Below are 24254 nucleotides of genomic sequence, written 5' to 3'. Positions count from 1 at the left end.
ATTTGTGTTCCATAAATGGCAGTTTGTTAAAAAAACAATCCATTTAAAAATGCCTATCCAAAAATTAGACAGTACTATACATTTAGCTCTCCCTGTGAGGGCTGCCCAGTAGAAGGGGGGTTTCCTAATGTCCACCATCCTCTTTGTAAAGCTTTAAAGGCTACCGGAAGTTAGTGACATGCATTTTTAGGAAGCCACAGAGAAGTTAGCGCATTGTGCCAAACTTACATGCTGCCAATCTTAGAAGGCAAGCTTGATGGAGAAGGAGTAACCTCTCTATCCCTAGACTCTCTCATATCAGTGTTCATTCCACCTTCCTGAGCTTCTGCCATGGATGCAAGAGAGCCAGCCAAAGCCGCGTCCCCTGCGCTGGTTTCAGTGGCTAAGTCATTGCTATCAGCATAAAGCAATTCCATCTGGGTTGTGGTTCTACGGCGTGCCTGAAGAAATTGAAGAAAAGAAGGGGGGAAAAACTTTTGCACGCAACCAAAAGCCATTTATTCAATCAGGGAGAGGGAATATCTGGAATTATTTCTCGATCTGAAGAACAAACGCAATGGAACACACCCCTATTTACGTAAATAAAAAGCAAACATGCTTTTCAGTTACTGTTATAAACCCTGGCCCATAGAGTGAAGAGTTGTATTATTCAGCCCGGCAAAGGGAAAAATCCTAAGCAGAAGTAAGTCCCATTTTGTTCAATGGGGCTGACATCCAGGATTCTTAGGTCTGCAACCAAAGTATCTGCATCTGTTTGCAGATATAGGTGCCACAGTTAGTTCTCAAGCACAAGTTCAAGTAAGCAATTAACATTCGCCGCTTAGCACATCTGCACTGCTCAACTGCACAAACTGCGTCAGCCCCATTCTGCCCTCGTGCAGTTTCATGGATGACTTCTAAGGGGCACTTCTAACTCCTCCCAGAGATCCTAACTACAAAACAGGCGTCTTAACATCAATTTAAGACGTCCCCCACCTTTCTTTGAGCACAACTGTCTCATGTAATATCACAAAACTGATTAAAAGAGGGCAGGGGGAAATTGATTGACTGATGGCAATTCATCACAGAAATATTACCAGGCATAACCAAGCGGGAGACCCCCCAGAATTGTGATGGAGGGAGTGAGGGGAAATCCCATCCTTCCTCCACCACTTGACAGCCAGCCTGTCACCTTCCAGCAATGCTTCTCCCTGCCTGCCTGCAGCACCACCACTTTCACCCCAATGGCTCAACTGGTGCCAGCAGAGGCTCCTGTTTGCCCTCCCTCACCCTCCTTCTCCTCACCCACCGGGGGGGGGGGGGAGAGAAAAGGATTCTGCCCATCCTCTCCCCACCCACTTCTCCTTCTACCCCTACTCCACTCACATGGCCCAGGAGCACCTCCCCTTCTCTAAAACTTAATTTAATTTTTAACATTTATTTTTGGGATTTTTCTGGGGAGTCCCCCAGGTCTGTAGAAAAATGTCTTATGTATGTACCTGGCCCCGTTCTCTGGGTTTTTCTACATAAATAAGGGCTAGGTTCAGAATTAGATATATGATGTTTAGATATTTTTTTTCAATTGAAAACCAAAGAACAACTGTATTACAGTGTACCTTGTTTTTAGGCTTGACTTCTCCACAAAGCTTCATGAGGTCGGAAGACAAAGAACTGAAAACAAAAATTGGACAAGTGAGGCCCTGGTTCACTCACACAAAGACTGCTGTCTCCAAACCAGAACAGTTCACGCTGCAAGTCACTGCTTGGTGCAACAGTCTTGCACGTGACTGACACCAGTAAAGTTTAGCAGCAGAAGCCAAGCTATTCAAAGGGGAAAAGGTCAAGCACAAAGCTAAACTGGCCTAGGAACTATGCTGAAATAGCCCTTTAAATATATTTTCTCACTCCCATAGATAACTGGAAGATCCAGCTGAAGCCAGGCATCCCAACTAACATACGGTCATTCTGAACATGCGTGAAGTTAACACGTAAATGGTTGAACCCAAATACCTCTTATTAGGGAAATGGAAAACATTGTGGGCATTACTAACATTGTTGTCCCTTGACCCACTCTGAGACTCATTTACACCAACAACAGAGAAGAGTTATTTCAGAAACAGTCAAGGGCTACAGCTTACATCGAGTTCTCACCTTCCTTCAGCCCCAGGGCTGTTCAAAGGAGCATCTTCATCTGTACTGTCTTCCACATTCTCTGGAAAATTCACAACCATTATGTTGTTAGCCAGTTTCAGGTACAAAGCACCTATTTCAAAGGCTACCCTAATTTTCCCAGAGTGAAAATCATGAAGTGCTTTGCCTTCCCTGCATGTATAGTGCTAAATTTAATTCATTTTGAATTAAAGGGAATTCAACTGAATCCACCCGATCCTGTTTCTTGCAAGCTCTCTGATTAACTGCAGTCACAAATTTAGCTTCCTTTGTCCATGCTTGAAATTTTCTCTCTGAGGATATACTTCAGTGTGTGCACTGATCATGTACAGGAGACTATACGACTAGGATAGCAAGGTGGTAGCAGGAATCCTGGGCAACATATTCCTGAGCTGACATTATATACCCCTCTTATACCTTTATTATTGCTCAGAATACTCAACGAAGCAAAACAGGATTCTATACTTTTCATTAATTAACCTGATGAAGATGATCAGCATTTCTGCTAAGGAAAAAAAAACCTGCACTTTATCAGCCAACAACCATTTATGCCTTATAAAACAGGATGACTTTGCTATGCAACAGCTGCTTAAACAGCTACAGCATGTATGAAGAATCAGGATGGAAGAAATGCTACACAAAGGAACTGCAGTTTGTAACACAAAATGCCAGTCACAACTGTGTGCATCCTCTCATAGGAGTGGAAAGCTAGCATGCTGGTCAGCCACTATCACAGTACTTCATAAATATGATTGCATGCAAGGAAATGGCAGAGCGCGTAATAAATGGACTATAAAATCACTGAAAATGCACACACTTAATGCACACAGAAGACATAGAGAGAAGAGAAAAACAGTCATGTTTCACAATCAGTCTCCAAGTGCAGAAATGAAATCTAGCATTCACGCTTGAACTAATCATAAAACAAAATGATTTTATCTATATAGAACCCTGTAAGATTGCCCAAAATTGCACAGATATTTCTTCTTACAGCAAAACTAGCCACTGCTATAAGCATTCTAAGCTTTTTGTAAACCTAAAACAGCTAAGCCTAAGCACAAACAAATCATACACAAGTGGTTTCTGAATCTTCTGCAATTTCTAAAACAGGGGAGCTTGTATATATGTCCCCATAGCTCGTGTGTAACATTCCAGACAATATCAAGGATTGAGCAGATTTATTCCATGGTTTCAGCTTTTCTGCTATCTAAATTGGATTTCTAAATATAATTATCCTGCTAACTACTAATGCATTTTAATATACTGCTCTATAGGTTTTGTAAATGTACAACATATAATTCAGTAATCTGCATTCCGAAGACAGAAAGGTGTCAATCTTTTTATAACAAGAATTCCAGTGCTCCTTGTCTCAATCTGTGTGCTAACAAAAGCAAGCTAACAAATAGCAGTTCACTTGACCAGTTGAGACCCATAAATTGCCTTGAAGTGACAAGGTAGAGAAGCTTTAAAGAGGGTTTTTTTTTCTTTTAGACTTTAAAAGTTTAACATAGGAAAGTGGATAGATTGACTAGTCACTTTCATGGATTTAATTTATAGGCCCAGCATGAAAGCATATTCTGCAAAAGGATATCAGGCATGCCATTAACAGAATCACACTCATTTATGAGCAGTACTAGTAGCCCTGACTAGCTCAATCTTGTCGCAGCTTGGAAGCTAAGCAGGGTTGACCATGGTCAGTACTTAGATGGGAGACCCCCAAAGGGCTTCCGTGAAGAGGAAGACAATGGCCAACCACCTCTGCTCATCACTTGCCTTGAAAACCCATGACGTGAAACTTCATGGGATCACCATGAGTCGGATGCAACTTGATGGCACACTTTACCTTTACAGGCCTGCCTCCTCGGCAGAGATTTCTTTTTAGTATCTACTAAGTAAGTCAAGAAACAGCCAGCAGTGACTTGGGTTCTTACTTGAATGACACAGAATTCAGTGGAGCCTGCTTCTAACTAATCATGCACAGTAACAGAGAGGCTAAAAATCTTCTAAAGTTATATATTTCATTACCACAATTCAGAGCTCTGTATGTGCAAGAAAATCGCATTCTCTTCAAGTGGCGGAAAGAGCTCTGTACATATATTAATTCTATGCTGCTGGATTTAGATGTAATAGGAACAGGGGTCTTTAAGCAGTGCTTTGAAACTATCTATTGATCAGTTCTCACATTTAAAGGCTCCTAAATGCTAACAGCATCATTTTTGTCCCCATTCTGTCTTTACAAAACATGCTGCATCTGTATTAGATGAATTATGTGTATTTATTTCCACCTTTTCCTATCACTGTTAGGCAGACAAATTCTCCAAAATGTATAGAGTTTGATTCCTTTTACTACTACCTTGTTAGCTAGCTAAACGAGGACAGCAAGAATTGCTTACCTATGTATTTAAGGTTATATCTTGACAGCTGATGTCTCTCCTCTTTATTCCTACCACTCCCACACAGACCATAACCTTCCACTTGAAGTCCCTAATCAATGCCCACCAGGAACTTTCCTTTGGCAATGCCCTGCCTAGGATGAGAAACACCTCCATACTTATATCAACACTTCCAGCACTCACAAATGAACTGACCAGCACTATGGTTATAGTCTTATTGGCCTAAGCTTGCTTCCCCTTTACCCATCCCAATTCCCACGCTCATATCTGCCATTATTACTAGTGTCCCGAATCCCACCACTCCCCTTTGCACAAAAATATCTTCAGCATTGTTCTTCACTTCCCTTCTCCCCAGCAAGGGGTGCCCCAGAAGGCACCCCTTGCTAATTGCATAGCAATCGGGTTTTACCTGAGGAGAGATAAGGAGAAAACTTTGGCCTAATGTATTTTGAACACATGAAGCTGCCTTCTACTGAATCAGACCCTTGGTCCATCAAAGTCAGTATTGTCTACTCAGACTGGCGACAGCTCTCCAAGGTCACAGGCAGAGGTCTTTCACATCACCTACTTGCCTAGTCCCTTCAACTGGAGATGCCAGGGATTGAACCTAGGACCTTCTGTATGCTAAGCAGATGCTCTAGCACTGAGCCACAGCCCCTCTGCTCCTACTGCTACAGATAGAAGGCAATGGCTGAGCTCCCATCTGAACAGACCTTCTGCCAACCATTTCAGTTTAAGAGGCAGAAGTTCTTTAAGGCTAGTATTTCGAATGGGGCCACAGTCCTTACAGACAGATGAATGCCAAATGTGAAGCTGATGGATAGCTATGTTAGTCTGTAGTCGCAGAACAAAATGCAAGTCCATTAGCACCAGACCAGCAACACTTTCCAGGGTATAAAGCTTCAATGAGTTAAAACTCACTTTGTCAGATAAGACAAAGTGAGCTTTGACTCATGAGAGCTTGTAATGCTGGAAAAATTTGTTGTTCTTTAAGGTATTATTAGACTCTAAATTTGTACCTATGTTAGAACTCACTACTTATCTGAAAACAAGGAAACTAAAACGAGGTCTGAGAATGCTCAACAGAATAGTCACTGAAAACCAGTTTTAAAGGTTGGAAGCCCACTTCTTTTCTAAGAAAAGGTTTAGTAAAGTTGACCATGAGAGTTCTCGCCCTCTAGTTGAAACTGTGTGTCAGTCTTCTCCAAAGAAAAAGCATTAGAAAGCAGAAGAGAAGCATTTCCACAATTCAAACACAAACATGTATTCTACTCATTAACTATTTCACAAGCACTGCTAATGAATAATAATAGGCACTCTTACCTATGAAACACACAACTTATCAACTACAGCATACATCAGTTAAATTAATGACGCAGCCTGCATTAGATGAATTCTTATGAAACACTTAGCTGCACAAGAAGCTGTTATCTTTGCACCACTAAAATGAACTGGTTAAGTGTCATATTCTGCCTGAAAAAACTGTTATGTCAGTTACAACTACAGTAATTAAAGGCAAGAGAGAGAAAGCAAACGTATCAGTGTCTCAGTGAATGAGCATTCATACTACATTCGTAACTGGGTGCATTCATGTCCATCTCAATTGTTAACAAGGGTGCTGTGTAAGGAGTGGGATCCCTGAAGAAAAAAGGACTCCATAAGCATGTAATAATGAGTACATTTATCTGAACAGGACATGCAAACGTCATACACGCTCACATGTTATGATGCGCCAGTTAGTGTGTACATATATCATTAGTATCACATGCAGCTGTATGGTACACAGAAAAGCTACATATACTTACCCAGTGGTATACTATCTAGGTCTGTGTAAAACAACAGCAAGGAGGAAACAAAAGCAACACTCCAATCAAAACCGATCCAATTTGCAGAGTAAGAGTAAGAAATAAAGATTCCTACATTATCTTATAAAACAGATTAAAATCTAGCAGAATAGATGCCATAGCACATGCATGATACACAAATGAAATTTATATGCTGAGAATTTAATTTACAGTACTCCAGTTTGTAAAGGCCTTCATTTTTAATGAGGTTACTTGGGTACTGAATTCAAATGGATTATGTTGTGTCCTGCATTTCACTGCTTTAGAGCTTGATATTTGCAAAAAGCTTTCCCATGAACAAATGTTAAGTTTTATTATACAAAAGTACAGCATCTATTCATAACACCACATCATTTGAAAAATATTTAATTCAGCATGCAACATAAGCAATCTTGACATGCAGAATAATGTCCATTTCGTACAATACCTGAATTACCTTGCAAAGCATGGCCCAGTAAAGCATCCAGTTCAGGATTCAATTCTGCCTTCTCTTTCAACATGTGAAACAGTAACTGGTTTTGGGTAGCACTAGTGATCTCTGTTTGCTTAAGGCGTCCTTCAAGAACTTTGATCTGAGCCTCCTTTTGGGCTGCTTGGAGACCCTATGAAAGAGACAAACAGCATCTGTACATCTGCAAGTGTTACATTAGTTTACATTTTGATTGTTTATGGCTGCCATCCTAAATCGAAGAATGTTTGATTTCACTGGGATATGGTTTATGCTCTATAGTCTAAGATACAAAGCTGTAACCTGTGGGACTTGCCCTGTAAATATACCCACATACTATGACTAAACCTTAGTGTGCCTCAATGTCTAGAAAAAGACAACACAAACAGTAAAAAACATCCTATCTAGGTTTCATTTTCAGGCAATATCATTTCAGCTAGGTCAAAACTTTGCATTGTTTTATTCGTTTTGTTTAGTTCTTCCTCAGAAATGATTAAACTACTTAAACAAGGTCAGTACAAATTATTTGTTTTCTTACTATATAATATTCTATTCTTATTCAATATCTTGAAAGAACTACCAGCATGTATGGAAAATACCTATTAACTGCTTTCCAAGCCATGTGCTAGGTCCAGTCACACAGATCTGTGTGCATGGGAGCAGAGAGTGATTTTCACCGATTCCCCTTTCCCACTGCATCCCTCCAATTGCCCCCAGCAATGTTCGTTTATTTATAAAAACATTTGTACCCCACCTTTCCTGTGGAGTCCACTGTCTCCCAGTAGCAGCATTTTGCAGTGTGAGGGGGTAAAACCATATTCTGCATGTAGAATTCCTACCACCCAGATTAAATTTCAACAGTATGTTGAATATAAAATAATATTTTTTTTCTTTTTCCCCAAAAAAATTAAATCGACTTTGTTGAACTGAAACACCTTCAGGGTACATATTTTGTGTGTGAGGAGCCCAATTAATACTGCAACTCAATAATAATACAACAAATGTCTCAACATGTTTCCATGGGCAGCCAATAGATTTGCCTGGTAACAGATTCTTCACCAGTCTTCACCAGGATACTCTGGATTGCCCTTGCAAACAAGTGGCCGCTGCGCTCCTTTGTAAAGGATAAAAGGAAAACATCCCGTTGGGAAGTGGCCATGATTAAGCAGTAGAAGACACACTTGACTCAGAAGCTCCTATGTTCACTGTTCAAGTACTGCAAGTAGCTTGTTGGGCCAGCCAAATGGCTACCTACAATTAAAAGTTCTCAAGCAGACCTTGGGAAAGATAGTAGAGTAGACAATACATCAGAGTAGACAATACATAAGCTAGATGGGCCAACACACTTACTCAGTAAAAGGAAGATTTATATGGTTGCTTTTAGTGTTACCTTATTAATGCCCATGGTAAGAAAATGATCGAGTAAATATCGAGCTTCTGTTAGAGTGCAGGCATTGATCACTGCTGTGACATCCAGAGTCTCTCCTTCCTCCTACGTAAACAATAGAAGACGACAAACAAAGCATTTAGGAAAATCATCGGAATGCTACATGCTTCCATATGAATTATGAGGAGAGGAAGAGACAAGCATTTCAGTGAGCTGGGTAGTATATGATTTATAATATGGCTTGGCTCTTTAGCAATTCAGGTGGTGCATATGGCAGTGGGAAGAGCATTAGTGTGGAAACACAGACGTAGAACTATGGTGGTAGAGCTGGTTGCCTTGTCTAAGCTCCATCTCATCTGGGGAGATATGAGTGGATATGCTGTTTTACATACCTTTACTCCAAGCTCAGTGTTGTGCAATGCCAGGTCTGTGAGAAATAAGACACATATTGTACAAAAAGCAGGTAGACCTGGGGATGCTTGACCCAAACATGACTGGATGAATTAGATATGGTCCATTCTGTTTTATCAGACAGCTGTAAGTTCCTCCCCCAATACTGAGCTTGATTGCAGATAGCCCTTAGTTTCTTGATCAGCACAAACCTTGTGCGAATGTAGGCCAGCTTTAACTATGTGTACTTTGACTATGTGTACTAGGGCCAGCTTTGACTATGTGTACTAGAGATAGGTTTGGGATATTCTGGGATCCCCCTAACTGGCCACTGGGCATCCTGGCTAAGCTGACAGGGGCAATCTTGGGAGCTATGTTGAGCACCTCAAGGATCCTCTTGGAAGTTTCAACATGCATGCCACAGTCACCTTGTCAGGTCATGTTCTGGACTTCATGGGTACCATGACACCCATGGGATTGTCCCAGGTTGTGATGGGATCAACATATGAAAAGGGGCATGCACTGGATAGTCTTTTCTATATCAAGCACTTAGTTATTGATTTGATTGGGAGGATGGAGGTCAGATGATTATCTGCTGGAAAACTCAGTTGTGACAACCTCCTCACAAAGAAGGAAGACCAGTTAGGATGGTCCACTCTCAGTGGTTAATGGATTCAAATGGAGTCCATGCTCCTTAGAATATGATGCCCTGGGACTCACCCTCACAGGGGGCCCACATTTTGATCCCAGTACACATGCACATCTTAGCATGGGCCTAGCAAAGGAAAATGGAGTCTGGATCAAACTGATATCAAAATGACAATGAGTTACACCAAGGGCATGTGAGGAATGTGAAGACAGATCCTCAGTCAATTATGCAAAAGCCATCTCTGGAGGGAGCCAACCAAAGGGCCTTCCCCCAAGGATCTAAGGCAGAGGTGCAAACTCAATTGTTAGGGTCAGATATGACATAAATGTCACTTGGTCATGCCTCGCCAGCCCAGATCAAGAGTAGGGGGGGGGAGTGTCTGCCTCAGCTGGCTTGTGGGCTGGATAATAATGATTTAGGTAACAGAGTTTCAGAAAACATCAGCTGCAGCTCTGTTGAGGTCCTGGTATCTACATGGGAAACCACAACAGGTCTAAAATGCAGCAGTTCAATTATGGTCAGGGGAATGCTGAAGGGAATGTATCTCACCAGTCTCACACTGTCTGCCACTCTGTTTCCATCTGTAGATCAATATGTTGGTTATAACCTTAAAATCCCTTCATGGTCAAGGACCAACATAGCAAAGGGACCATCTCTTGTCACACGTTCTTGTGCACCAGTTATGCACCAGTTATGCGGTGCTGATTATTACCTGGCTATTCCCTCCTACACACCTAGAGTTGCTTGCCTGGCATCCACTGTAGCCTATTCCTTTTTGGTAGTGGCCCCACTTTATAGTTAGGGACATAACCTCTTTGTAAGTTTTGGGAAAGCGTTACAATTCTGTGCTATTAGCAAGGGCATTTAGTGGGACTTGGGATGCTGGCATGGAGTTTTGAAAGATCATGAGCTTGTAGACTCCTCCTTGCAATCCCTACTCTCTGTTCCCCCACCATCAAAGGTGAGAAAGGTGGCAACTACAGACAGGACACTTTCAGTGGTGGCTGTGCTGCTGCCTCCCTGAGAGCTTCACCCAGGCTCCCCCCTTCTCCCCAGGGTTAGGGTGGGGTGTGACAGGAAGGTAAAATGGAATGGGTACAAATGGAAAGAAACAGCTAGGCCTTTAATGATCAGAAATCATAATGAATAAGAGCCAATATCTTCTAAAGTAATCATACATCAGAATCTGGCTCTGATGTTTTAATCTAAATGCACATGTGAATAAAAACAATGCGGTCCCCTAACATGAGACTGATGCTTCTGCAAAATCTCGACTGACATACCTTTGCTTCCTCCATCTGCATGATATTTGCTTGGCAGTCGGAAATGCTGTCATTGATATAATCTATATTTGCTGTCAGCGATTCCATTTCTTCATTGAGGTTGTGAATATTTTTATCTCCATCTGGACCACCTTCTTTGATTACTCTCTCCCTCCTTTTTGAAAGCTTCTCTTTCCTTTTTGTAAGTTCTTCACGTTGCTGAAGTTGGAAAAGTGTACGGGGGGAAAAGAAAGTTAGTATAAGAAAAAACAGCCATACAACTCCTTTATAGTGAAAAAGAAGATTAATGACACAAAGCTGTACATTCTTTATTTTATGGGGAGTGGGGAGGAAGACTGAAAATGGATGCAACTCTATTTCTGTCACAACTGGCCTTTATAACAACCAGCCCTTATAAAGCCCAGTTGTGATAAAAAATAGCGTTGTAATAATTTTCAGTTGTTTCACACCCATATCTAAATCACATGCAGCACACTGCCATCCCGTGCATATTTACTTTTAAGTCCAATGAGATTTACTCTCAAGTTAGTACATATAGTACAAGTAGGATTGCAGCCTTATCCTCCGCTTAGTCGTTTGGATCCACCAGACCCCCATGAACACCATCAGGGGACAAATTGGAGATCTTCCCTTTCTGTCCACTGAACTCCTCTACAAGATTCAAGCCAGTGACTGGAAGATGAATGTATGAAATAACTTAACAAAAGAGCTTTGAGGGGACATGAAAATTCTATTGAATTTGTGAGTACTTGTTCAGTTGTGTGCGCGCACACTCTTAACCACCTTAAGTTATCAAGTAACAAACTTATGTGTACAGCCAGGCCCAAGGTACATTTTGTTCCTCACACCATGCAAAGATTCAACTTATAATAATATAAGATTCAACTTATATTTTGGTGCCCAGGTTTGGGGTCAAAAATTCTAACCAAGGCTTCTTTTAAACTGGTTTTGTATATTAATTTCTGACTGTGTGTGTGTTAAGTGCCATCAAGTTGCTTCCGACTCATGGCGACCCTATGAATGAAAGTCCTCCAAAATGTCCTATCTTTGACTAGAGACTGCTAAAGGAAACAGTAACTCTTTTTCCCACTTTCCTCTAGAATTTGACAGAAGTTTTAAAATGCTGTCAGGACACACAATGTATGAATTATAACTAATGAATAATATCTTTCTCCCCCGAGTAACAACTATTTGAATGGGTACCTACAAAATGCATAGTGAACACCTTACCTTAAGTAATCTATTCATATCTGTCTCCATATTAGATATGGTCATTTTCTGCATAATTATTTCAGTGACTCTGCGTTCAAGTAACTGCCATTTCATTCTGGCTGCCTTGGATGAATAAACTCTTGTTGTCATTGTTTTTCTTTGATACTTGCTCCTGTATGCAATTCCAAGATTTATATTGTTCAAACAATATAACATAAAGTTTCTATCATATTCGGTACCAGTAATAATTTCCTCCTCTTGGAGACTTACAGAAATCTATCATATTACAGGGATTACCATCTCTTTAGATCTCATGGTCGTATTAGTGGGATTAATTAATGCATATAATCCAAAAGTCTGTATAACAATAATTTTTGATATGATTACAGCTGCAAAATTACTACCCTCAAAAACACTGGAAAACTTGTAAACATCTCACAATCAAATCCTGGATTCGAAAAGCCTGGGATATTGCAAAACTATCAAAATTGGCAGAACTTTTTCAACTAAGAGATGGTTGTTTCTGATAGCTGGAAAAAAATAATTTTGGAGGAAAGCATTAGACTTGTACAACTGGGCCGCACTGAGTGTTAATTAATTGTTATTTCAACAAGCTTTAGATTTTGTATTTATAATATTATAATGATGGATTGTTGATAATTTTTGGAGAATAAGTTGTTTCAAAACAGAAAAATGTGATTTAACATTGTAATGTAGTGTAAATTTTTATTTTTAAAATAAATTAGTTTTAAAAGATTCTTCCTCTTGGAGAGAAGGATATTTTTTAATATTAGAGATCTGAGGAAGAGACGGAGGAAAGTGTTTCTAATTTTTTAGAAAAACTGAAATTGTTAGGTTAGTGGTATTATAAACTTATCTCAGTGGGATTGCCTTAAAAATACATTAAAATGTGATAATTTCTCCAAAAACTGGACAGCAGCTTTATGTTTGAGAAAATCCCAAGTCATCTTCCCTTTTTTATATTCACTGCAATTAAAAACCTCCAGATCTGAAATCTGCTGAAACTAAGAAAACATGTTTTTTTTCTACTCAGTAATATGAATCCTGCAATTTTAGATTTTTCCCATTACTATCTGCATCCAGAACACAAATATTCAAACTTAAATTTCCCTGTTACAGAACATCGTTAAAATTGATAGATACCAATCCTCCACTTCTATAAGCAAAAAACAGCTACTTTTACATATGATGGAATTGCTAGCAGTTCTCAATAATGGAGCTTGATTCTAATAGATAGTTAGTATAACAAATTTTTCCTGATACAACATGATTGTCAATTCTCATCCATCTCAGAGATGTAAGATTGAAGGTAGAAATGGATGTTATCCCCAATTGTTTATGCACCAAGTCCTGTTTACTGAAAAGCACACTTCCACAAAGGTTGCTGTTAGGAAATTTTCCAGTGTCCTAATCAGACAAAAGAATGTTTATATCAATCTGGACTAACTGTATTGAAAATGTTGCATTGCCTCAAAAAAGAGCTATCTATAAGGGCCAGAAAATAAGCAGTAACAGCTAAAGAGTCAAGGCAAACAGCCATGTACCATGATACGCCTCTAAGTCTAAGCCTTAAGTCTGTATTTATGTTTTTTTTTTTAAAAAAGAAACCCTAGATTGAAGGAGGATGAAATCGTCCTTCAGCATTACCTAGTTCCATTGGTTGTGGCTGCCGGTATTGCTTGGACCCTGGCTACAGGTATGCGCATCTTCTGTTGTGATGACGCTCTTGACCCATCATTCTCTACTGATGACACACTGGAATTTGGTTCTTGATTAGGGTGTTCAGGCAAACTCGACTTCCGACTCACCCTCCCGCTCACTCTATCAGATAAAGGTCTTGCTTGCCGTCGAAGTGCGGTAACCTAAAACAGCAAGAAAACCCAGACCCACTGTCCTGTAATGTCATAGCTGGTTTATAAGTCAGAACAATATCATATCATAATTTCCAATAATGTATTGGCATGTATTCTAAAATATTCTGGTACCTCTTCCGTTCTGCGTCGTAGAATAACTTCTTGATTCCTCTTCTGAGCCTCCAGAAGCTTGAGCTGATGCTGTAAACAAGAGCCATCAAGATCAGATTCTCTTAGCACCATAAGGTGACTCATCTCCAAATTTACGTTTACAAATTAAGCAATAGGGTTGTATGTCATGAAAGATTTCTGTGTGCACAACTGTCCTTCCCAGAGCATAAGCAAAAAAGCCATCCTGCAAAACTCTTCATAATCAACCAGCCACAGGATAAGCCATTTGTACCCAACACGCAGGATCCAGGAATTCTTGGCACAGCACAAATCAGGTCAGGTCACACAAATAGAAGAGGTTATACTCTGCTTCATCTACACATTACCTCTCGTTTCCTTTGCTCCTTTTTCAGTTGTGCAATTTCTCTATTCCTTCTAGATTCATTCATTCTGGCTTTCTCTTGCTCTTCTTTCATTTGCTTCATCAGGCGAACCTGCATAAATATTGATTGACTGATTATTTACATTTATATCCCACCTTCATTCCCAGCAAGCCTTTATCAAGACGTTTTACTTCACAAAGGAAAAAATCTTCTCTGTAAAATGTTTGCCCTGTCACCACTAGGAAAAAAAACCTCTTTTGCTAAAAGGCTAATATTTTCCATCACTCCTTATAGTATCTCCATATTTCCGCTGACCATTAATGCTATAAAATGTATGTGTGTGTGGGGGGGGGTTGTTTGCTATTATCTTGGAACGAATGAGCAGCTGGTGAACAAGCTGATGATCGAAAAATGTATACAGAGCCTGCAGCTTCTCCAAGTAAACACAGATGAATGCTTACCAAGTGATAAGAAGCAGAAAAGTTGGTTTTTATATGCCAATTTTCTCTACCTTTTAAGGGGAATCAAATCGACTTGGAATCTCCTTCCCTTCCCCTCCCTACAGCAGACACCTTGTGAGGTAAGAGAGGCTGAGAGAGTTCGAAGAGAACTGTGAAGAGCCCAAGGTCATCCAGCTGGCTTCATGTGTAGGAGTGGGGAAACCAACCCGGTTCACCAGATTAGAGTCCTCTGCTCAGGTGGAGGAGCGGGGAATCAAACCCAGTTCTCCAAATTAGAGTCCACCGCTGCTAACCACTACACTACACTGGCTCTCAACAGATGAACACCTGTGGGGAGAGAAGACTGTCTGCCATCATACACACATGACACATCTGGCCCACTCAGACACATGGGGAAAAGCACAGGTATGGTGAAATTCTCCTTACCACGTGGTCAGACATTAGAGATAAGCAGCTTCCCAATGGAAACTGTGGGCTGGAACCTGCCAGATTTCTACTTGATCTTGTCCAGTTCATCTTCTTAAACCATCTCCCATCCCATGTGGATTTTGTCCATGTGGGCACCATGACCCCCAGCATTGCTTTTTTTGATGGCCAATAGGATCAACCCCTCTCCATTTTTCTAGCAAAAAGCTAGTAGGATCCAACCCTGTATGTTTACAACAGTAAATAGCAATCTGTACTTGCATCTACTCTATTCTATCAATTCTACTCTATTAATGCTTGTCATAGAAAAAGTATAGCCTTTATCATTTCCAGTATTCATTGCCGACATTTCTAACAGAAAAATTAATGAATGTAACTATCATTCATCGTCCAGATTGATACAATTTGTATTCAAGTTTATGTAATGTTTTTTAAAAATCCATACCTTGGTTTTCTTCATTTCTGCCACATCTTGCTGCAACTTTTTCAATTGTTTTTCATACTGAGACTGATTTTTAAGCAATCGTGCATGTTCTTTTTGGGCAGCCTGCAACCTCTGCAGCTCCTTATTCATGGACTGGAGTTTCTTTTCATATTCAGTTTTAATCTTCTTTGCCTTTTCTTCTGAGCAGGATTCCACTGAACCTAAATGAGAGTAGATTTTTAAAAAAATATTTAGCACATATACCCAATGTCTAATTCTAATGTTAAAATTTCTTTTATCATCTCATTTGGGCATCAATTTTCAGTTCTACTACCGTTTATGACTTTTATACAAAAAGGAGGCTACAAGTTAGTTTCCAAGAGTCATCAAATTTGTCTCTCTCAAGGACCCTGATATAGGATTACCCCACTTAACCTTGCAATAACCTTGTGAGTAGGGTTGCCAACCTCCAGGTGGGGCCAGGTGTTCTCCCAGAATTACAACTGATCTCCATAGAGATCAGTTCCCTTGGAAGAAATGGCAGCTTTGCAAAATGGACTCTATGACATCACATCCCTGTTGAGCTCCCTCCTCAGGGTCTGCTCCCACATCTCCAGAAATTTCCCAGGCCAGAGCGGCAAACCCTACTTGTGAGGCAGGGTTAGGGCAAAAGAGAATGACAAAGCCAGGGAGCTTCATGGCTGCCCAGAGATTTGAACCCAAGATCTGAACGACTATTAACATTTTATTCTGCCATGTGCCTTTTACCAAGCCCTCCTAAGAGGATTAAACACTGGCTTTGCAACAGTCTTCCTCTTACCCAAGTTTTGAAGCACCTGGTCTCTTTCAAGTTGAGTATCTTTGATCTTATGCTGCAGCATCATCAACTTCTCCTCATATTGTCTTTTCAGAGTCTGAAGCCTCCTTTGGCTGTTTTCTAGCTCATCTATCAGCTTCTGTTTTATGGCAATTTCACATGTGATGTTTGCTAAATCTGCCTGATAATTTGCTGTGAATTAAGAAAAAGCATAATAGGGCAGGTTTATAAATTCAGATAATTGCCTCTCTTGATTCAAGAAGGATCTAACTAGGAAAACCCCTTACACAGTTTTATTAATTATTATCAGGTGATAAAACTATTTCAGGTGTCAAAAATGACTGCAAACAAATTTAGATCAGACATCCCAAATATATTTATATTAACACCTATTTCCTGGCAGTAGATTGTCCAACAGAAAAGCCTTTAAAGTAGAGAAGCTGTGTCATTAAAATAGTACACAATCAATATCTGTCTTTATGGGAAAATCTGACTGGCTCTCAAATCACCCACAATTCTTTTTCATGTCTGCAACAGTGTTGGAAAGTGCCACCTTTTTCATCTGAATCGGAATCTGATTCGTCCGAGCTCTCAACACCTTCCATGTCGTCATCGTCTTCATCTTCATCTTCCTCCTCATCTTCATGATCGCTGGGTTCCTGACCTTCTTCCTACAATACAGATGGAGGGGGGGTGCAACTGATCCAAGCCTTCCTTATTTTATGACCAAAGAGCATTATTTTAGTTTAGTCAGTTCATGAAGGCACATCATCTTCTGAGCAGATACACAAAGATTTTCAGTACTACGTGAAACTATTAAAGGGCACTTGTTGAGAGAGAGCATAGAATCATAGAGTTGGAAGGGACCATCAGGGTCATCAAGTCCAACCCCCTGCACAATGCAGGAAATTCACAACTACCTCCCCCTCCCCACCCCCAGTGACCAGAAGATGGCCAAGATGCCCTCCCTCTCATCATCTGCCTAAGGTCACAGAATCAGCATTGCTAACTTCTTCTTAAAAACCTCCGTGGAAGGAGAACTTACCACCTCCCAAGGAAGCCTGTTCCACTGAGGAACCGCTCTAACTATTAGAAAATTCTTCCTAATGTCTAGACGGAAACTCTTTTGATTTAATTTCAACCCGTTGGTTCTGGTCCGACCTTCTTGGGCAACAGAAAACAACTCGGCACCATCCTCTATATGACAGCCCTTCAAGTACTTGAGATGGATGAGCTCCCCCCAGAATTCAAATCTGGAGACCAAGTCCTATGAGGAAAGGTTGAAGGAGCTGGGTATGTTTAGCCTGAAGAGGAGAAGACTGAGAGGGGATATGATAACCATGTTCAAGTACTTGAGGGGCTGTCATATAGAGGAGGGTGCCGAGTTGTTTTCTGTTGCCCAAGAAGGTCGGACCAGAACCAACGGGTTGAAATTAAATCAAAAGAGTTTCCGTCTAGACATTAGGAAGAATTTTCTAACAGTTTGAGTGGTTCCTCAGTGGAACAGGCTTCCTTGGGAGGTGGTAAGCTCTCCTTCCCTGGAGGTTTTTAAGAAGAGGTTAGATGGCCATCTGTCAGCAATGCTGATTCTGTGACCTTAGGCAAATGATGAGAGGGAGGGCATCTTGGCCATCTTCTGGTCACTGGGGGTGTGGAGGGGGGAGGTAGTTGTGAATTTCCTGCATTGTGCAGGGGCTTGGACTTGATGACCCTGGTGGTCCCTTCCAACTCTATGATTCTATGATTCTGGGGATAACCACTGTAGAGCTCAGCAGCAACTCTTGGTTACAATACACTACACCTAACAGCAGAATAGCAGGGTTGAAGTCCAGTAACATCATAAAGGCCAACAACATTTCCAGGGTATAAGCTCCATCAGGAGGGAGCTTTGGCTCTCAAAAGGTTACACCACGGAAATCTTGTTGGTCTTTAAAGTGCTACAGTATTGGAATCTTGCTAGCACTCTTTATGTCCTCTTCCTACCCTCCACCTGTTTTCACCATTTCCAAGAAGTAACAGTGTTTCCTTTATGTGTACGGCAACCTTGACTAAAACTTTAGGCAATGTAGTACATTTGCTGTTAACAAGGACTAATTTTGTTAACACTGTAATACTTACTGCTTCTACTTCATGGTTCTCTCTTTCAGAAATGCCTTTCTCATCCTTCTTTTCCTGCTCATTATCTGTGTTCTCCTCTTTAACAACGCTATGAAATGCAAAAAGGAAGCATTAAGTAATAAAAGAAGCTCCAACCAGCAGCCTGCCTAAAGCACTGGCTACAATCTGGTGTTTCACTGAAAGCTGAAAATAAGAGGAAATCAACAAACTATGCAAGTCTGAATACGAGAGTGAAAGGATACTGAAGTAGTAACAAACAGTAACAAATATTCAGAGTCTTGGATACTCTACTTACAGGGGTTCTTGCAAGAGTTTTTGGGATGTCAAGGAGAACAATAAATATCCCAAAGAATTTTTCATGCATAAAATTCTGGAATTTTATAGTTCTGGAGATTCAGAAGAGAGGCTGAGAGACAGTACTGGTAAGCTGCAAATGGGAGAAGGGACGGGCTTGCCAAGTGCTTATGGAGATACAGCTAAACCACCAGAAAAGCTCTACATTATTGTACCATACCATGATTCTGACTGTATCAAACCAGAGCAGCTTAAAATTAAGGTGGGTGTAAAGATGAGCTAAACCCATGGAAGCCCTTAAAGTTGTAGTTCTGCACATCAGGCTTTAAATACCCCCAGAGAAGGTTCTTCAAATGGCACAAGGGAAGACAGAGCAAAACCTTAACCTTTTCTCCAGGGCCAATTATTCCCTCCCCCTTTAAGTATGCAGTTTCTAACATACCACATACCACTGGGCCTACCCCCTGCCACCAAGATTCAAGCAAGGGGTGGCCCTCTCTCCATGTGAGTCAGGTGGGACCTATTATTGCCACCAGAAGCTGTCTGCTTGAGCCCCAGATGTGGGAGAAGGATGCAAGAAACCTCGGCTGCTGAGCTGACATCCCCTCTCTGTCAAAGGGGTGAGGTCATAGGCAGTTGGGGCTGCCCCCAATGTGGGGCCTGAGGCACCTGCCCCTGTTGCCCATTGGTTAAGACCACCTCCGCATGAAGGAGCTAACCACTGTTGGATTTATGGCTTGTTCGGAGTTGGTCTCACATACAGAGGCGATTTCACAACTGTAGATCTAGCTGTGCAGTGCTTAGAAAATAAAATAAGAAGGGCTAAGAGTTTAGGTTTGTTTGGTTTTTAGCTAATTCAATTTTTTTTTAAACTGAGCGCTTCTGTTGTTACCAGCCCTAAGACTGCAGGTAAAAATGAACCAACATTTCAACATGATCTCTTTTAGCTAGTCATGTCCCTATAGGGAGACTACAAAAAAAACTAAGTACAAGATGCTTTGATCAATTAAAACCGCTATGGAAACTAATAATAATGATAATAATAAATGTGCTGCAAATCAACAGTGGGAGCAAACCTCCCTGTATGATAAGAGACAAAGTTTAGTAACACTTAAAAACTTCAACAGACAGCAGAGGATCATCAGCCAATCCTGAAAGTAAGGGCATTATTGAAAGACTCCTCTCTCAGCCCTTTCAGTTCAAATCTATCCTGTGAACCTCCCTTTTTCCTGATGGGGTTATTCTTGGTGGCACAGTGTACAGACAAAAGAAACACACATATGCCATCCAAAATATAACAGGAAAGCTCTTCATAAAACAGACCAAGATCAAAGGACTAGATCAAAAATTATAATGAACATTCTGTGTAGCTGTAGCCCCTGGTATCTGCCTGGGCCACAGATTCCTAGAAGACAAAGGCTAGACATGTATAGGCAGTATCAAGGAGGCTTTTTAAAGCAACACCAACTTCACGGAGCATCTCAGTTAAGTGCTTTTAGGGAGCTTTTGCCTGGTCCTTCTGCTTCAAGTGATACTAGCTATTTCTCTCTTGTTTTTGTTCTCAGATTGAGTTATGGAAAATAAAACAATAAAGCCACATAGTATTCTTGGAAGTGTCCCCTTCTAAGTTCTTCCTTGCATTTCTTGGAACATGAATTAATGGACCTTAAAACATAAATGATCAGAGCATAACACTACTCACTACCTTGTAACAGGATCATTAACACTTCATTCTATGCCTACTGAACCTTAGGAGCCATCACATCACAACTTATGACTTTCTCTTCCTCTACAGTAAAGGATTATTTTACACATAGAAAAACTATTTATTAATCTAAAATATGTGATCATATGTTTATGTGCTACTACATCCATAATATTTTCACAACTATTACTCCAGTCAATGAGGAATTGTTGATGCCACCTAAGTTTTTTTTTTAAATTTGGATTTACAACCAGTTTCATGTTAATGGTTCTACCCTCTAGCAAAAGCTAGTATGTATTAGATTATAGCATATCCAGTATGATAAAACATAAGGATAATTGAATTGAAAATATTCCTTTGAAGTTTCAAACTGTAGAACAGGGAATATCAAAGATCATAAATAAAGATTTTCAAAAATTCTTTTTTATACCACCTCCTCATTTTTTCAGAAAGCAAGTTTTGCAGTTACAGCTCCCTGGTAAATTTCAATCCAGGGATTCTGCTTGATCTTCCATAACATGTCACAATATTTCAAGAGGCAGCATCGAAGTATTAGACAAAAAATGCTCCTCCTCACTTCTACAGCATCTGTGGAAACCTCAGATCAAGGAGGCCCCCCCAGGCCGCTCCTGGCGGCGGGAAGTGGCGCGGGCCCGGCGGCGCGGCCTCCCTGCGGCCGCAGGGGGCCTCTGGAGGCCGCTCCCAGCCAGGAAAAGGCAGCGGCGGTAAGTTCCCCCCTCCCTCGTCCCTCCCCTCCCCTACCGTATTGACCCTCGTATAAGCCGAGTTCGGCTTTTTCAGCCCTTTTTTGGGGCTGAAAAACTCGGCTTATACGCGAGTATATACGGTATGCCCCCATTTTAAAGAACATTTTGAAATCTAGTTTTACACCCAGCCCTATTTAAACTGCTCTGGGTCATGTCAATCCAAGATGTTTGCAATCTGTTTTATTTTGGGAATTTTCAGGGTGTGCACACAAGACAATAACTGAGAGGATCAATGTCTTGGAAAAAAGATTATTGGATAAACTGTTCAATATCTCTAGCCCTCTACGGGTGGCCAACTTTTATTTTTTTTTAATGACAGTTTGATTAAAAACCTGGGAAACATTCCAACCTTTGTTCTTCTTGACTGCTTTCCTCAAGTTTCTGCAGCCTTCAAAAGCAGGAGGATACAGTATTGGAAGGCCAAGCCAACGAAGGACAAACCAGACAGTGAAAAGCGAAAGCAACAAGAAGGTTAAAAAAAGATGACACATGAGCTTGTGGATTTCAAATGAATTCTTTAAAAGATACCATCAGAAGCCCATAAATAGTAAAAAGGCAATACATTCTCCATAGCTGGACAGGGAACAGAAATAGAGGACTGCTGAAGAGATATCCTGCAAGCTGCACAGGACAGTTTCTGAATCATTCTGTTCCATAGCCAAACAATTTATGAGGGGGGGGGGTGACCACTTGCTTCTACTGAAACTTATCTGCATTGACTTGTTTGTCCCCATCAACATCTACTTCAGACTAGAGAATAGCCCGAAAACACATGGAATAGTTCTCCTGCTGAAGCTAAGAAGTACTGGTGCTGAAGCTAAGAAGTACTGGTGCTATCAACTGCAAAGATGGAAATATTCTTTGGGGACTCACTGCTAGTCATTTTGGAGAAAGAGCAAGATAAGGGTGTGATCAATAAACACTATAAAGAAAAGGCAGCGGTTCTCAAACTTTAGCAACCAGGGACCCCCATTTTGATTTTTAAAATGTCACAAACCCCTAAAAACTCTCCTCTATCTCCCTCACTGGTGCCTGCCATGTTCTGGACAACACCCCCCCCCCTTCAAAGTGCACAGCAAGGAGCCCATGGAGAGCTCCATCTTCTAGGATCCACAAAACAACACACTGAGAGCCACATCAGCTACTCTTTTTAAACGATGCCTTAGATTGGCTTAGATTGATCTCAGAGGACAGCTGATTGTACAGGGCTACAACTCAAGAGACCCTGACCCAAGTTCTAACCAATCTTATTCCTTGAGGTCCTTTGCTGGAGACAGTAATGAATTTTCGTATTGGCTAGTAACTAGAGGCTGGCTAAATGGGGGCAAGTCAGGACCTTGAAAAACTTTCTGTGCTGTTCACAGACTCAGACCAGTATCAACCAACACCTGAATTTCCAGTATTCCACTGAAAACTACAACTAGCTATTATTGTCTATAGATGCAGGGTAGCACCCCCCTATTAGTATGATGAAATCTTTTGTATTGGAAAAGAGAATGAAAACCAATTCAATTATATTACAACTGCATTAGGCCTATACTTCCTTGGTGCCACTCAACCAATTAAGAGTTCCTACTGCTGAACTATTAGCTAATCAGCAACTAATTAGCACATCTTCTGGCTAGTGCTCTAAGATGACCTGAAAGGTATATGGCTGCAGGTAGTGGCAACTGTATCAGCTTCTACCCCCAGTTTGAGAAATGCTGCAGAAGGGGTATTGAAAACAAGGGTTCTGTAATATGATTGTGGTTTACAAAAGAGATTTCCCCTTTTTGCTCCTTATAAGAATATGGAAACATGTGAAGCTGCCTTATATTGAATCAGACCATTGGTCTAACAAGCTCAGTATTGTCTACTAAGACAGGCAGCAGCTCTCCAGGGTCTTATACAGAGGTCTTTCACATAGCTAACTATCTGATCCTTAAATGGAAATGGTGGAGAATGAACCAGGGACCTTCTGCATGCTGAGCAGATGTTCTGCCACTGAGCCATAGTCCCCACAGTTCAGCAACATGGGTAATTTGAATACATTTTCTGTTTAAAGAAGTACTGCCTTTAAACTGTATTATGAGAACACATAGTTACCTTTGTTAGAAGTACAAAAATAAATTGTTTTATTCACTTATTTTGCTACAAAGGTAATATAATAAGCAATTTGCAGAAACTATTCAGGCTTGATGTTTAAAACAATACATTTATAACTTAATCCACACTGAAAACCTGAAAAATTCAACTCTTAACTTTCAGAATGGACAAAACTTTAGAAGTCAGCATATGTAAATGATTGCTAATTAGAAACAAAAGAAGCAATGGAAAGAAATATGCATGCCTACATTTAATGAATGCACAGTAAATAGAAATAGATGCATGGTATTAAAAATGCATGTTTATTCTGTTGATGAACTCGAATTGAAACTGTGGACCAAGTGAGATGAAGAAATTAATTGGGATATATAGTGACTAGGTATAAAAATAAGATAATTATTTTATAACAAGTTAATTTAGTAAAGTTGGGGATGAGTTATTTTAAAATTTTGCTAATGGCTAAATAATTCTAAAAATGTTGCACACAACTAGCTAAGGCACACCTTTCTCTTGCTCTCCAACAGGTTATAAACCCCTTGCTAAGAGAGGTAGGAGTTCTGGCCATTTCAAAGGAAGCTGTTGTGATTCTTCTGCTGCAAAGAATGTACCTATCAAGTAGTGGTTAATGTTCCATCCCTGGGAAAAGTGCTTGAACGTGTGGTGGCTGTACAATTTCCATCTTGGATTATATGTATTTAAATCCCAAATCCAGATTCAGGCCTGGGTTTGGGCAGAGCCTTGGTCACCCTAATTGTTGATCTTTTCTGGAAGAGGAATTGGGGAGGAGTGATCTTGCTGATTTCTTCTTGACTTCTTGGCATCTTTCAGTACTATCAGCCATACTATCTTACAGAACAGACTAGCTCATTTGGGAGTCTTAGGCATCACACTCTGGAGATTCTGTTCCAACCTAGCTAGTTGATTCCAGAATGTAGTGTTGGGGTGGGGGGGACAGAGCTTCAAAAGTTGAGCTACAATCTATACAATATAACAAAATCATTGCATTTATTGCAAGGTGTACACAGGAAAACTGTT

At 40.6% G+C, this 24254-nt stretch overlaps 1 protein-coding gene across 9 annotated transcripts in view; it reads right to left on the bottom strand.

Annotated features, from left to right (window-relative positions):
* KIF21A (kinesin family member 21A) overlaps nucleotides 1–24254 on the bottom strand; it is a 125223-nt gene that overhangs the window by 24509 nt on the left and 76460 nt on the right. For 4 of the 9 annotated variants that reach the window (XM_056847219.1, XM_056847222.1, XM_056847225.1 and 1 more), the window contains exons 12-26: nucleotides 21484–21522; nucleotides 18369–18456; nucleotides 16804–16921; nucleotides 16254–16442; nucleotides 15455–15654; nucleotides 14126–14233; nucleotides 13761–13829; nucleotides 13423–13637; nucleotides 11773–11926; nucleotides 10543–10740; nucleotides 8224–8325; nucleotides 6813–6987; nucleotides 2131–2191; nucleotides 1596–1650; nucleotides 229–440 (exon numbers count right to left, since the gene is read on the bottom strand). In XM_056847219.1, the coding sequence (XP_056703197.1) occupies nucleotides 229–440; nucleotides 1596–1650; nucleotides 2131–2191; nucleotides 6813–6987; nucleotides 8224–8325; nucleotides 10543–10740; nucleotides 11773–11926; nucleotides 13423–13637; nucleotides 13761–13829; nucleotides 14126–14233; nucleotides 15455–15654; nucleotides 16254–16442; nucleotides 16804–16921; nucleotides 18369–18456; nucleotides 21484–21522 (1983 nt within the window). The remainder of the gene's footprint in view (nucleotides 1–228; nucleotides 441–1595; nucleotides 1651–2130; nucleotides 2192–6812; nucleotides 6988–8223; nucleotides 8326–10542; nucleotides 10741–11772; nucleotides 11927–13422; nucleotides 13638–13760; nucleotides 13830–14125; nucleotides 14234–15454; nucleotides 15655–16253; nucleotides 16443–16803; nucleotides 16922–18368; nucleotides 18457–21483; nucleotides 21523–24254) is intronic. The other 5 variants (XM_056847223.1, XM_056847224.1, XM_056847227.1 and 2 more) reach the window with 3 other exon arrangements.

The sequence above is a fragment of the Euleptes europaea genome, chromosome 3 (assembly GCF_029931775.1).
Source record: "Euleptes europaea isolate rEulEur1 chromosome 3, rEulEur1.hap1, whole genome shotgun sequence".
NCBI lineage: Eukaryota > Metazoa > Chordata > Lepidosauria > Squamata > Sphaerodactylidae > Euleptes > Euleptes europaea.
The sequence above is the reverse complement of the archived record's forward strand: the minus strand, read 5'-3'. Positions and strand labels throughout refer to the sequence as shown.